Source organism: Lepidochelys kempii, chromosome 13, assembly GCF_965140265.1.
Source record: "Lepidochelys kempii isolate rLepKem1 chromosome 13, rLepKem1.hap2, whole genome shotgun sequence".
Taxonomy (NCBI): domain Eukaryota; kingdom Metazoa; phylum Chordata; order Testudines; family Cheloniidae; genus Lepidochelys; species Lepidochelys kempii.
In genome coordinates this window covers 32,896,931-32,909,539 of record NC_133268.1, presented here as the reverse complement: position 1 = coordinate 32,909,539, position 12,609 = coordinate 32,896,931, and the positions used below count along the sequence as shown (strand labels likewise).

The 12,609-nt window shown below is 50.0% G+C and overlaps 1 protein-coding gene across 1 annotated transcript; it reads left to right on the top strand.

The window, feature by feature from the left end:
• Positions 1-1,343: 1,343 nt before the first annotated feature.
• LOC140897200 (olfactory receptor 11A1-like) lies at positions 1,344-2,315 on the top strand. The gene has a single exon (XM_073309596.1). The coding sequence runs from the start codon at positions 1,344-1,346 to the stop codon at positions 2,313-2,315; it is 972 nt and encodes a 323-aa protein (XP_073165697.1).
• Positions 2,316-12,609: the final 10,294 nt, after the last annotated feature.

The following is a 12,609-nucleotide window of genomic DNA, read 5'->3' as shown; positions in this document are numbered from 1 at the left end:
CTGTTTCACCAGGTGTGAGACATTCAGTGTTGATGGCCCTTGATAGTGTTGTCACTGCTACCAAGGCATGACTTTCCCATGACCCATTCCATGTTTCCTTCTACAAAAGAGTTATTCCCATCCAGGATGATGGTTCCAATTCGAAATGACATTGACAAAAAAAAATGGAATGATAAAACAGACATAGACATGTTCCCCAAAATGTCACAGCCACCTTAGCCAAGGAAGCATTGGCAGAACTCCTTAATCTAACTATGCATCCTAGATTCTTCCACATGGTATCTCAGCACCAGATGTTCAAAGGGATTGAGTGCCCAATCTGCAGGTGTAGGTACATGGATAATTTTCGAAGTCTGGCAGTTTGGAAAATATTACCCATAAATTTTAGGCATTGAAAGCTCTCAAAAAGAAGGTTGCAAATCCTTGCCAATAAAGAAACCTACTCTCTGATTCCCATTAGGAGACATATGGGAGAGATCTCCCTGTAATATGGGGTGGGGGGAAAGGAAGTGTCAAAAAACACCGTGTTTTTAAACAAAAAATTAAAGCCATTTCTGCAAGATTGAGGTGGAAATATGACATTGAGGCCTATTTATTTTTTCTTCATAAAGTATATTGAGAGTTATGCATGGTCTCACAGCAGTTTGCTAACGATGAGAAGTTATAAGGCAAACTCACTGACATAACTAGTAAAATTTTGAATAGTGTCTTCAGTATCATATATCCATTTTACACAAGAGCATGTAAGCACATGTAGACAGCTTTTCTTTTCTAAATTTCAGGTCACATTACGAAAACAGTAAGTGGTATCATCATCAACTATTATATAATGGAGGGAAGAGAGGCACAGTGAGAGGAAGTGATAAACCCAACATCAGGGAGTGGAGCAGCCAATAATAAACCCAGGTCTCTGGAGTCAAATTCTTTTGACCACTCCACTGGAATATGGTGGACTCTGCAGTGTAAATGTGGGTAAATGAAGTATCAGCCCAGCAATAGGATTTTACTGAGGTTTCCTTATGAAGCCAATGGAGTGACATTTAATTCCCCTTAATCTACAATGATAACCTCAGACATTGCGGTTATAGTAATACAAAAAACATGTTCAGGAAGCTGAAGGTGAGATGTATTCAACCATAGAGATACCAGGCAGTAGTTACATTTCCAATGTCAGTTCACTTTTACCTTTTTTTAAAAATTTGCACCCCAACTGCCTCCACCCTCTGGAGTCTTGACTCAACTGTTGGGATGGCTACCATCAGGGAGAAGCTGGAATAGAAAATATGACTGTTTTGTAATGGACGTTAGATTCTTAATTGCATGATTTCTTTTATTTCCCCTAGATGAAGCTGACATCAAACATACACGAGGGAAATCAAACGACCATCACAGAATTCATCCTCCTGGGATTTGGGGATCTCCCTCAACTTCATATTCTTCTCTTCCTGCTGTTTCTAGTGATCTACATTGCGACCATGGCTGAGAACATCCTCATCATTGCACTACTTGTGACTGATCAGCACCTTCACACCCCCATGTACTTCTTCCTGGGGAACTTGTCCTGCTTGGAGACCTGCTACACCTCCACCATCCTGCCCAGGATGCTGACCACTCTCCTGACTGGGGACAGGTCTATTTCTGTTATGGGATGCATCATTCAATTTTATTTCTTTGGTTCTCTGGCAGGGACAGAGTGTTTGCTTTTGTCTGTGATGTCCTATGATCGGTATTTAGCGATATGCAAACCTCTGCATTACGCAGCACTTATGAATGGCAGATTGTGCCTCCAGCTAGTGGTTGGGTTGTGGATAGGTGGATTTATGTCTGTTTCCATCTTTATATTTATGTTGTCACAATTAACTTTCTGTGGCCCCAATGAAATTGACCATTTCTTTTGTGATTTTCATCCAATAACAAAACTCTCCTGCACTGACACCCACATGGTGGAAGTTGCTGGTTTAATATCTTGCTCCATATTCACATTGCCTCCATTTCTATTGACAGTGACATCCTATGTTTGTATCATCTCCAACATTCTGAGAATCCCTTCCAGCACCATGAGGCAAAAGGCCTTTTCCACATGCTCCTCTCACCTCATTGTGGTGACAGTTTTCTATGGGACATTGACCCTGGTGTATCTGCTATTGGACTCTGATGCACTGAGGGACCTGAACAAAGTGTTCTCTGTCTTCTATGGAATCCTGACGCCTTTGGTCAACCCCCTCATCTACAGCCTGAGAAACAAGGAGGTAAAGAAAGCCTTGAGAAAATCTCTCCTTAGATCTTTTGTCTTTTTCAAGAATTCAAAATGTTAACCTAATATATATGTGATGTTGCAGTCTATATGATTTTATGAAAATATCCTACTGAGTGTGAATATAATGTAACTTGAATATGCTTCATGCAAAAGATCACTTGTCAGATATCATTTATAATCTACTGAGTGTGGTCATCCTACTTGTATAAATGTATCATTCATGTATCTGAAACTAGAAATATGAAATATAATTCTGAGGTCCTATTGTAATTGTGCAAATTGTGGGCCATTAATGGTGGTTTGGAACCTTGATGGTTCCCATCAACTAGGACAATTGTTTGTAAATGGCTCTGTTTACTTGCAAACCTTCCTGTGAGTCAGGCCAGGAAGAGTGAAGGCTTGGGGTCTCACAGGACATGTGACTATGTCACCCGGTACTGGAATCCATCTTAATCCTGGTGCTTTTCCATTTAGAAGGAAGGGTGTGGACCCAGAGAGACAAAAGATTCCTGCCTTGTGCCAAAGCTTTGTAAGGGGGCGGAACAGAAGAAAGGAGGTTCCAGTCATGAGAAATCCCCTAGTTACCACCTGAGCTGGAGCTAACAAGATCTGTACAAGAGAAAGGATTGGGTCCAGACTAGGAAGGAGTCCAGTCTGTGAAAGAAGCTTATTGAAACATGTCTACGGGTGGAATTTTATCTGTAATCAGTTTCTTAATGTATTAGGCTTAGACTTGGGTGTTTTATTTTATTTTACTTGGAAACTTTCTTTGTTCTGTCTGTTATTACTTGGAACCACTTAAATCCTACTTTTTATTCTTAATAAAATCACTTTTGCTTATTAATTAACCCAGACTCTAGAGGGAGACAAGATTTTATGCACAGAAATGGTGTATATTTACACAATGGCACCACATTCACAAAACTATATAGATGGGAGCCAGCATGGTTGCAGGACACTCCAATTGCCCTCAGCCATGGGACAAGTTTCTAGAGCTGAGGGATGTCAAACCTGTGCTATACATCTTTTCAAGTTAAGTTTCAGGGAGAATGGATTAGGGCATAGAGTCAAAATTCAATTGTCTGTGAGTCCTGGGGAGCAAACAGCTGTGCATATCTCTCTATCAGTGTTATAGAGGGTGGACAATTTGTGAGTTTACCCTGTATAAGGTTTATAGAGAGTAAAATGGATTTATTTGGGGTTTGGATCCCATTGGGAGCTTGGTGTATGGGTACTAGAGACAAAAGGACATCTTAAGCTGTTTTCAGTTAACTCTGCAGCTTTGGGGCATGTGGTTCAGACCCTGGGTCTGTGTTGGAGCAGACTGGCATGTCTGGCTTGACAAGGCAGGGTTCTGGAGGCCCAAACTCACAGGAAAAATGGATTCAGAGGTAGTTTCAGCACGTCAGGTGACAGTCCCAAAGGGGTCTCTGTGACTTGGGGTTATGATCTTGCACATTCTGACTCATGGAACCTAGGAACCTGTGGACAAGAAGCTGGATATGGCTCAACAGTGTGCCCTTGTTACCAAGAAGGCTAATGGCATTTTCAGCTGTATAAGTAGGAACATTGCCAGCAGATCGAGGGACATGATCATTCCCCTCTATTCGGCATTGGTGAGGCCTCATCTGAAAGACTGTGTCCAGTTTTGGGCTCCACACTACAAGAAGGATGTGGAAAAATTGGAAAAAGTCCAGCGGAGGGCAACAAAAATGAGTAGGGGGCTAGAGCTCATGAGTTATGAGGAGAGGCTGAGGGAACTGGGATTATTTAGTCTGTAAAAGAGAAGAATGAGGGGAGATTTGATATCTGCTTTCAACTACTTGAAAGAGGGTTCCATAGACGATGGACTTAGACTGTTCTCAGTGGTACCAGATGATAGAACAAGGACTAATGATCTCAAGTTGCAGTGGGGGAGGTTTAGGTTGGATATTAGGAAAAAAAAATCGCTAGGAGGGTGGTGAAGCACTGGAATGGGTTACCTAGGGAAATGGTGGAATCTCCTTCCTTAGAGGTTTTTAAAGTCAGGCTTGACAAGGTCCTGGCTGGGATGATTTAGTTGGGGATGAGATCCTGCTTTGAGCAGGGGGTTGGACTAGATGACCTCCAAAGGTCCCTTCCAACCTTGATATTCTATGATTCTATGATTCAACATCAGTAGCCCATACTCATCTTTGTGTGCTTGCTGAACTCATGACTGTCAGAATCAGGACTCCCTGTATCTAAGTGTTGAGACTATGTGTTGCCTACCTGTGGGCATCTCACTCATTATGGATGAAAATTAGGACACCCAGCCGTATCCTTAGACATTCACTTCACCCTCAGACCCACACTCATGTTTGAGGAAGCAGTGCATCCTCCTTGAATTTGGATTATTCTCCTTTGAGAGTGGATGAATTTGCAAGTAAATATTTTAATGAGTTCATGAGAATAAAATAATTAAAATTATGTCCTTAAGAAATTTAGCATTTGTCACCTTCAGCTTTGTCCCAAGTGGTTTTGAAACTGGAATAAAATGTATGTGTCCCACTTTCCTTGATGTTAGAACTCATTTACAATATTTGTGTAGGTTATATTTGAAGGCATTAGGTGGTAATGAAGCTCTATGTTAAGGGATATTAAACAATAATAGAAGAAGTAGAAGAAGAAGAAGAAGAAACCTCTCTTTTGGTGTCATTCTCCTCCCACTTACACCAGTTTTCAATTAGTGCATCTCTCTTGGCTTCAGTGCAGCTATTCCTCATTTATACTGGGGTAAGTGGGTAACTCCTTAAAATGCTTAAATCTTCATTTTTTCCCCATGTTAACTCAGTCATTGTAATGCACTTTTAAGTGAGCACATTTCTTTATTTATTTCTTGATTTGTTTATATTTTATTGATTTCCCCCACAAAATGAAACTATTGGGAAAATAAAAAGAAGAGAAAAAAAGAATAGAAAGTTAAAGGATTGGGATGGGAGGCAAAAATAGGGAGATAGGCGGGCACAGAGGGGAAAGGATGGTGATATCTCAGTTGTCATCCATTAGTGATTAATCAAAGGCTTTTAAAAGTTAGAGCTATGTTTTCCAAATTTGTCTGAGGACCTTCTTCTTCCAAATGTTACCTGCTCTTTAGTTGCACTCTCAGCCAGGTCACTATGCCAGGCTTCTATTCCTGGAGGCAATCGGCTTAGTACTTTGCTAGGATCTGAAAACCTCTGCTGTCACAGAAGGGTAATCTGGAAACTCATGTGTGTTAAAAACCCCCCAAATGGATGAGAACTTAAAAACTGGCGAACAACAGATTATGAATCCCAGTGATAATGGAACCTGGGGAAATGCTAAAGAGAAAGAGTTCTGAACCATTATTGCAGAAAGAATGAAGAGTACTTGTGGCACGTTAGAGACTAACAAATTTATTTGAGCATAAGCTTTCATGAGCTAAAGCATGCATCTGACAAAGTAGACTTTAGCCCACAAAAGCTTATGCTCAAACAAATTTGTTAGTCTCTAAGGTGCCACAAGTCCTCCTGTTCTTTCTGCTGATATAGACTATCACAGCTTGTACTCTGAAACCTGAACCATTCTTGTTACTCTTTGCATCATGTGATACAGACTCAATTGACAGTCTGGTGTTCAGAGTGATGCTTGGGGTTATTGCGTATGCTAGTGAAGCTGTGTATTTGTGTTGATTTATGTGTATATTGTGTTGTACTTGAACATTTGTGTTGATTTTTGTGTGTGGTAACTAAGGGGGCTACGTGTGATTGGGTTTATTGTGTATGCTGGTTGAGTTGCAGTGTGAGTGGTTGTAATGATTTGTGTGTGGGTTCTGTTATGCTGGCAGAATTGGGTGAATGTGTGAATGTGTGCTGCAGTGAGAGGCTATGTGTGTTTCGGATTATTGTGTGCGATAGTTGTTTGATGGTGAGGATGGTTGTGCAGATTTGTCAGCCTTCTTGATGTCATCCATTATAAGCTCACGTCCCCGACTAAGTAGTTGACCTGCTGTTTCATTTCTTTTTTTTGTTGCTGCTAATATCCCTATAATTCCTCTTCTTATTGCCATTAATGTCCCTTGCTAGGGAAAATTTCTCTCTATGGCAATTCGATGAATATGTCCCATTGAAATGACTTTCAGCCTTTCACAGTCCTCATCTTCTGCATTCGGGCAAAATTCTAAGATGGGCTAATTATCTTCTGGCTGGACCCAGGTTCTGCATTTCATGTTCCCACTGTATGTGAGTCATGCTCCAGCACCCACTGGAAAATTGCTAGATTCTGCTGACTAGAGCATACTGTGACAAAGTTCCTCCTCTGCCTTGGTGGGTCCTGCACTTATTGGCAGATTTCCTCACCTCAGAGGTTCATGGCAGCCCTCACTTTGGCCACTTTCGTGGCTCAAATCTGCTGTTCACTTAGTTAGTCTCATCGCTGGACAGCATAGGGAAAAGGAAGAAGAACAATCCCTGCAGTCTCTGCTGATCCACCCAGTGGATCGGGGAACAGGCCAGAGACCTTCCACTCTGGTGGAACCCACAGTCCAGGTGAACTCCTCTGGTATCAAGTAGGGAGTTGGGGGAATGGAGAGATGGGGGGAACCCAGGGCTGCTCTCTAGTCCGGGTTCCAGCCCAGGGCCCTGTGGATTGCAACTATCTACAGTGGCTCCTATAACAGCTGCATGACCTCCTCCCAACACCTTCTTTATTTTCACCACAGAACCTCCCTCCTGATGTTTGATAATGCTTGTACTTCTCAGTCTCAGCTTCTTGCACCTCTTGCTCCCAGCTCCTTGCACACCCACCACAAACTGAAGTAAGCTCCTTTTCAAACTAGGTGCCCTAATTAGCCCGCCTGTGTTAAGTGATTCTGGCAGCTTCTTGATTGGCTGCAGGTGTTCTAATCAGCCTGTAGGCCTTAATTGTTTCCACAAAGTTCCTCATTGTTTTGGAACCTTCCCTGTTCCCTTACCCTGGGAAAAGGGACCTACTTAGCCTTCTCTCCTGCTGCTGCCCTCTGGCCTGGGCTTTCCTTGCTTTTTGCCCCTGCTTTCGGCTTCCCCCCCGACTGGGCCAGATGCTCTCCCCACTTTCTTTTCTTTTTGTTGTTTTTGTTTCTTTCTCTGCTGTTGCTAGAGTGCTAGCCAGCTGCCAGCCGGCTGTTAGCCCCCCTCCCCCCCGGCCCTCGGACGCTGCTGCCGCTCCAGCTGACACTCCCCCCCTGTGAGAGGGAGTCCTGCCGGCCCACTTCCCTGGAGTGGTGGAGTGGAAGGACCCAGCCCCCAGACCCAGCCGCTTGCTGTTTGTCTGCGGACCTGTCTCCGGTCGAGAGGACTCTTATCACTTGCTCCGACATTTCTGGAATGCAAAAAAGAAAACCCGGAACAGACAGAGAAAAAGCAGTCCACCGGAGGAACACCGCCCGGGGAATCTACAAATCTCCGTAGAGGGGGCCTAAGACTGAGTAAATTTCGAACTGTGCTGTCGTGTGGGGGGAGGCCTTGCCTGTGTCTTAACTGTGTTTGTAGGGACATAGGGGGTGTGGCACGGAGCTGCCCCCCGATCCATCTGTGTCCTCCCAACCCCCACTCTACAATCTTCACCCCCCCACACTCTACCATCTTTGCTGGCTGTCTAACATCTGCCTCTGAACTCAGCTGCTTGCCCTGATTCCACCGCGTGGGCCAGAAGCACCAGCCAAGCAAACAGGACTCTCTAGACAGGCGTATGGTGGTTCATGTGCCCCCCCCCCCGAATTGTCCCTTTCTACGTTACCCCAACTCCTGTTAATCATCTGCCACCGCCCCTGCTGGGGCATTGGCAATGGAGGGCACCGGAGTGACTTCTGCCGCCGCCATGCCCATCGCCTCCCCAGACTCTAGGGAAGCCCCCCAGCCGGCAAGAAAGGCCAGGGCAAGAAGAAGGGGAAGGGCCCCACTAAAACCACCGGGCCCTCCATGGCAGGGGCCACCCCCACTGCTGCAGCCCCGCCACTGACCACGGCATCCTTCCCCGCTGACCTCTCCACCAGCTCTGCAGATGTCCCTCCCTCAGCCCCCAGGATGTATGCCAAGGTGGCGGCAGCCCCCCCGCCTGCTGCCTCAACATTTCTCCCGCCCACAGCCTCTGCCACCATCAATAGCAGCCGGGGCCCCTTTCCCACCATGACAAGGAAGCACAGTGTCCGATGCCTCCTGGTGCCCGCCTTGCCCCACGTGGAGACCTACGTGCGGGTGTTGGTAGGGTGGTGGGGCCCTCGGCCATTGTGGCGGCCTCCAAAATGTACAGGAAGGTTGTTTTCTTCTTAGCATCGGAGGCTGCCACCCAGGAAGCGGTGGAGAGGGGCCTGGCGGTGGGGGGGGGGGTTTATCCCCCTAGAGCTGCTAGAGGACCTGGGCGTCCGCCTGGTCCTGACCTCTGTCCCTCCTTTTTTCCCAGTGCTGCCCTGCTACCTGCCCTTTCCACCCTGGGGAAACCTGTTTCTGTTATCAGCCCTCTCCCATTGGGCTGCAAGGACCCCACCCTCCATCACATTTTTTCCTTCCACCGGCAAGCGCAACTTTTACTGCCATCGGCGGCACGTGACAGAGTGGTGCTCGAAGGTCCCTCCTAGTCCCCCACCAGGGGGCCCGTTACCGGGTGTACTTCTCCATGGGGGAAGCCCGGTGCTACCTCTGCCAGGCATCGGGGCATGTCTGGAAGGACTGCCCCTTAGCCCGGCAGGGAGGGGCACCTGGGATCCCCGAGACCCGGCAGGACATCAGCCATGTCATTGCCGACGCCCCTGGCCACCCGGTACCCGAACCCACCCCCCCTCCTCTTCGGACCACCGCTACTCCCGCTCAGGCCCAAAGGGCACCTCCCCTACAACGCCCAGACAAGCAGGAGAGCCCCACCCTCGCTGCTGACAATCTAGCGGGGCCTATGGAGGACGGTGTGGCAGAGATACCACCAGGCATGGGAGAGAGCCTGCCCCAGGGAGAATCCTCCCTCCCTTATGCTGCCCCACTGTTCCCCCCGCAAGTCCCTGAGCCATCGCCTTTACCCCCTGACACGACCCCTGCTAACCAGCCCCCAGATGATGCCATGGAGGGCTGGGCCCTAGTCCAGGGGAAGCGAGGCAAGCGGAAGGCTTGAGCTCCGCCTCATCTACCTGAGGCGGAGGCCCCCCGGAAGACCAGGAAGGGGGGCACCGATGCTGAACCTTCCACTTTGTCCACGAGTGCGTCCCATCCACCGGTGTCAGATGGGAAAGACGTGGCAGCACCAGAGGGTAGTGTCTCCCCTCCATGGGAGATCCTCCCCTCCGAGACCCTCGAGGAAGCCCCTTCTGCCCTGACACTACCCGAAGTCCCCGTGAACCCCGAGGCAACCATCGTGGCTGGTGCCGGCAGGGAGAACCTCGGGGTGGTGGGAAGTGTCCTCTCCTCCATGTTCGAGGAGATCGAGGCCTTAGATCTGACCCTGGTTGCCCAGGGGGAGGACGACCTTTTGCCAGCAAATCTCGATCTGGGCGACCTCACTCCACCCCTCTTTTCCCCATGTTCCCTCCCCTTAACTGCTGCTTCCACTCCCACCTCTGAGGAGCCCCTGGACTCCTCCACCAACCCAGCCGCTGATGGCACCCTGCTGACGACCACCGAGCCTGCTCAGGTGACAGCCAGTGCCAGGCGGCTGGGGCACGAGTCGCTAGGGGCACCCCCTGTTGGTGCGGAGCAATTGACTTCCTTCCCGGGCGGGGGCCCTACAGAAGATCAGGAGGTACCACCATCCAGCTGCTTGCCTCCCGAAACCCAGAACCTCGCCTCTGCCGCTGCCCCTGCCCCTGCCCCTACTCCTATCCAATTTACCTCCTGCAATGTCACTGCCGCCCCCGGGGCTGTCTCCTTCCCTTTCCCAACTGATGACCCCCAGGGAGCGGCCTTTGTGTTCTCCTGCCCCGACCCATTAGGAGCTGCTATTTTCCCTCCACCGCCCCCTATTACCCCAGAGCTTGAGGCGGGCCTAGAAGCTCCAGCCCATCAGGCACTCCATCGGGGGTCCGCACCCTGCTTGTCTGTTTTAGTGGACCAGAGGGCTGCACCAAGGGCCCCGCCGGGGAACAACTGGGAAACCGTAACCCCATCCCCCCATGAGCTGCGAGGACAGCTGCGGAATTTTTTAGAGGATGTCCGTAGCTCCTGCAACAAGGTACAACTTTCTCTCCAGCAATGGGGGGACTTCTCTCAAATCCTCCGGGCCACAAGGGCCCTCATGGGGGAAGGTAAAGGGACGGGGAAGCAGGATGTCGTGGCCTACTGGCGGGTCCACATCTTCAGTGAACAATTACCCACCTACAGGATGGGTCACGGACTGCTATGCAGCCCGCTGAGAGGTGCGAGCGTCCCTGCCAGTGAAGACCCCCCCTGACCCTCCCCATGACACCTCTCACCATCGCAACATTGAACACCCAGGGTTGTAGGATGGGTCTCCACAGGTCCTAGGTGCTCTCCTTCCTTCAGGAGGGAGGGTACTCTGTGGTTTTCCTGCAGGAGACCCATACGGACCCGACCGCCAAAGACAGTTGATGGCTGGAGTGGGGGGACAGGGTCTACTTTAGCCATGCCACGGTTCAACAGGCTGGAGTGGCGACTGTTCTCCCCCCGACCTACAGCCCGAGGTGCTAAGGGTCGCCGAGGCCGTGCCGGGTCACCTGCTGCATCTCCGGGTCCACATGGAGGGGCTCGTGGTTAACCTTGTTAACATCTATGCCCCGACATCAGGCCCGGAGTGGCTGCAATTCTACCAGCGGGCGTCCATCTTCCTCGGCACCTTAGATTCTCACGAGTGCCTGGTGCTGGGTGGGGACTTTAATAACACCCTCGAGGAATAGGACCGCTCGGGGACCAAGCAGAGCCCGGCTGCCTAGGACACCCTCCGGGAGATAGTCGAACACCACTCCCTAGTGGACATCTGGTGTGACCACCACCCGGATGACACTTCCACGTTCACCTTTGTCCAGGTAGAAGCCCATCGGTCGAGCCACTCCTGTTTGGACCACATTTATTTATCACGCTTCCATCTCTCACGAGCCCACTCCTCCAGCATTCGACTGGCCCCATTTTCTAACCATCGTCTAGCCACCGTGACAGTCTCCCTCTGTGCGGAGAGGCCGGGGCCGGCCTACTGGCATTTTAACAACAGCCTGTTGGAGGATGAGGGCTTTGTGACATCCCTCTGGGAATTCTGGCTGGCCTGGCGAGGGCAACGGCATGCCTTTCCCTCGGCGTGGCGATGGTGGGACCTGGGGAAGGTGCGCGCCAGGCTTTTCTGCAGCGACAACACCCGGGGCACCAGCCAACAGAGAAATGCGGCGATAGAAGAGTCGGAACAGGAGGTCTTAGACCTGGAGAGGCATCTGGCCGCCAGCCCCGAGGACCCGCTTCTCTGCGGAGGGTGCCGGGAGAAGCGGGAGGAGCTCTGGACCCTTGAGGACCATCGGGCCCGGAGCGCCTTTGTTCCATCCCGCATCCGCCCCCTTCAGGAGATGGATTGCGGCTCCCGTTTCTTCTATGCCCTGGAGAAAATGAGGGGGGCCAAGAAACACGTCACCTGCCTCCTGGCAGAAGATGGCACCCCCCTCACGGAACCGGTGGAGATGTGTGGGAGGGCCCGAGCCTTCTACGCAAGTCTTTTCTCCCCAGATCCGACAGACCATGGCGCTTGCAGAGTGCTCTGGGAGGAGCTCCCTATGGTCAGCGTGAGCGATCGAGACCGGCTAGAGTTGCCTCTCACTTTGGCCGAGTTCTTGGAAGCCCTCCGTCGTATGCCCACTAATAAGTCTCCAGGCATGGACAGGCTGACCATGGAGTTCTAAAGCGTGTTTTGGGGTGACCTCGGCCCAGACCTAGTCACCGTCTGGGCCAAGTCTCTGCAGAGAGGGTCCTCCCTCTTTCGTGCAGGCAAGCCATGCTCGCCTTATTGCCGAAGAAGGGGGACCTCCGCGATTTATGAAATTGGCATCCCGTCTCGCTCCTCAGCACAGACTACAAAGTCATTGCAAAAGCAATCTCGCTGTGGCTAGGGTCCGTGCTGGTGGACATGGTCCACCCAGACCAGACCTACACCGTTCCGGGCTGCAGCATCTTTGACAACCTGTATCTGGTCTGGGACCTCTTGGAGCTCGGGTGTAGGGATGGTCTGTTGTTCGCCCTCCTGTCCTTGGATCAGTAGAAGGCATTCGACAGGGTGGATCAATGGTATCTCCTGAACACTCTGCAAGCATTTGGCTTTGGACCCCAGTTTGTGGGTTTTCTCCGGGTGCTGTACACCTCTGCAGAGTGTCTGGTTAGGCTCATCTGGACCCTGACCGAACCGGTCAGCTTCGAGCGAGG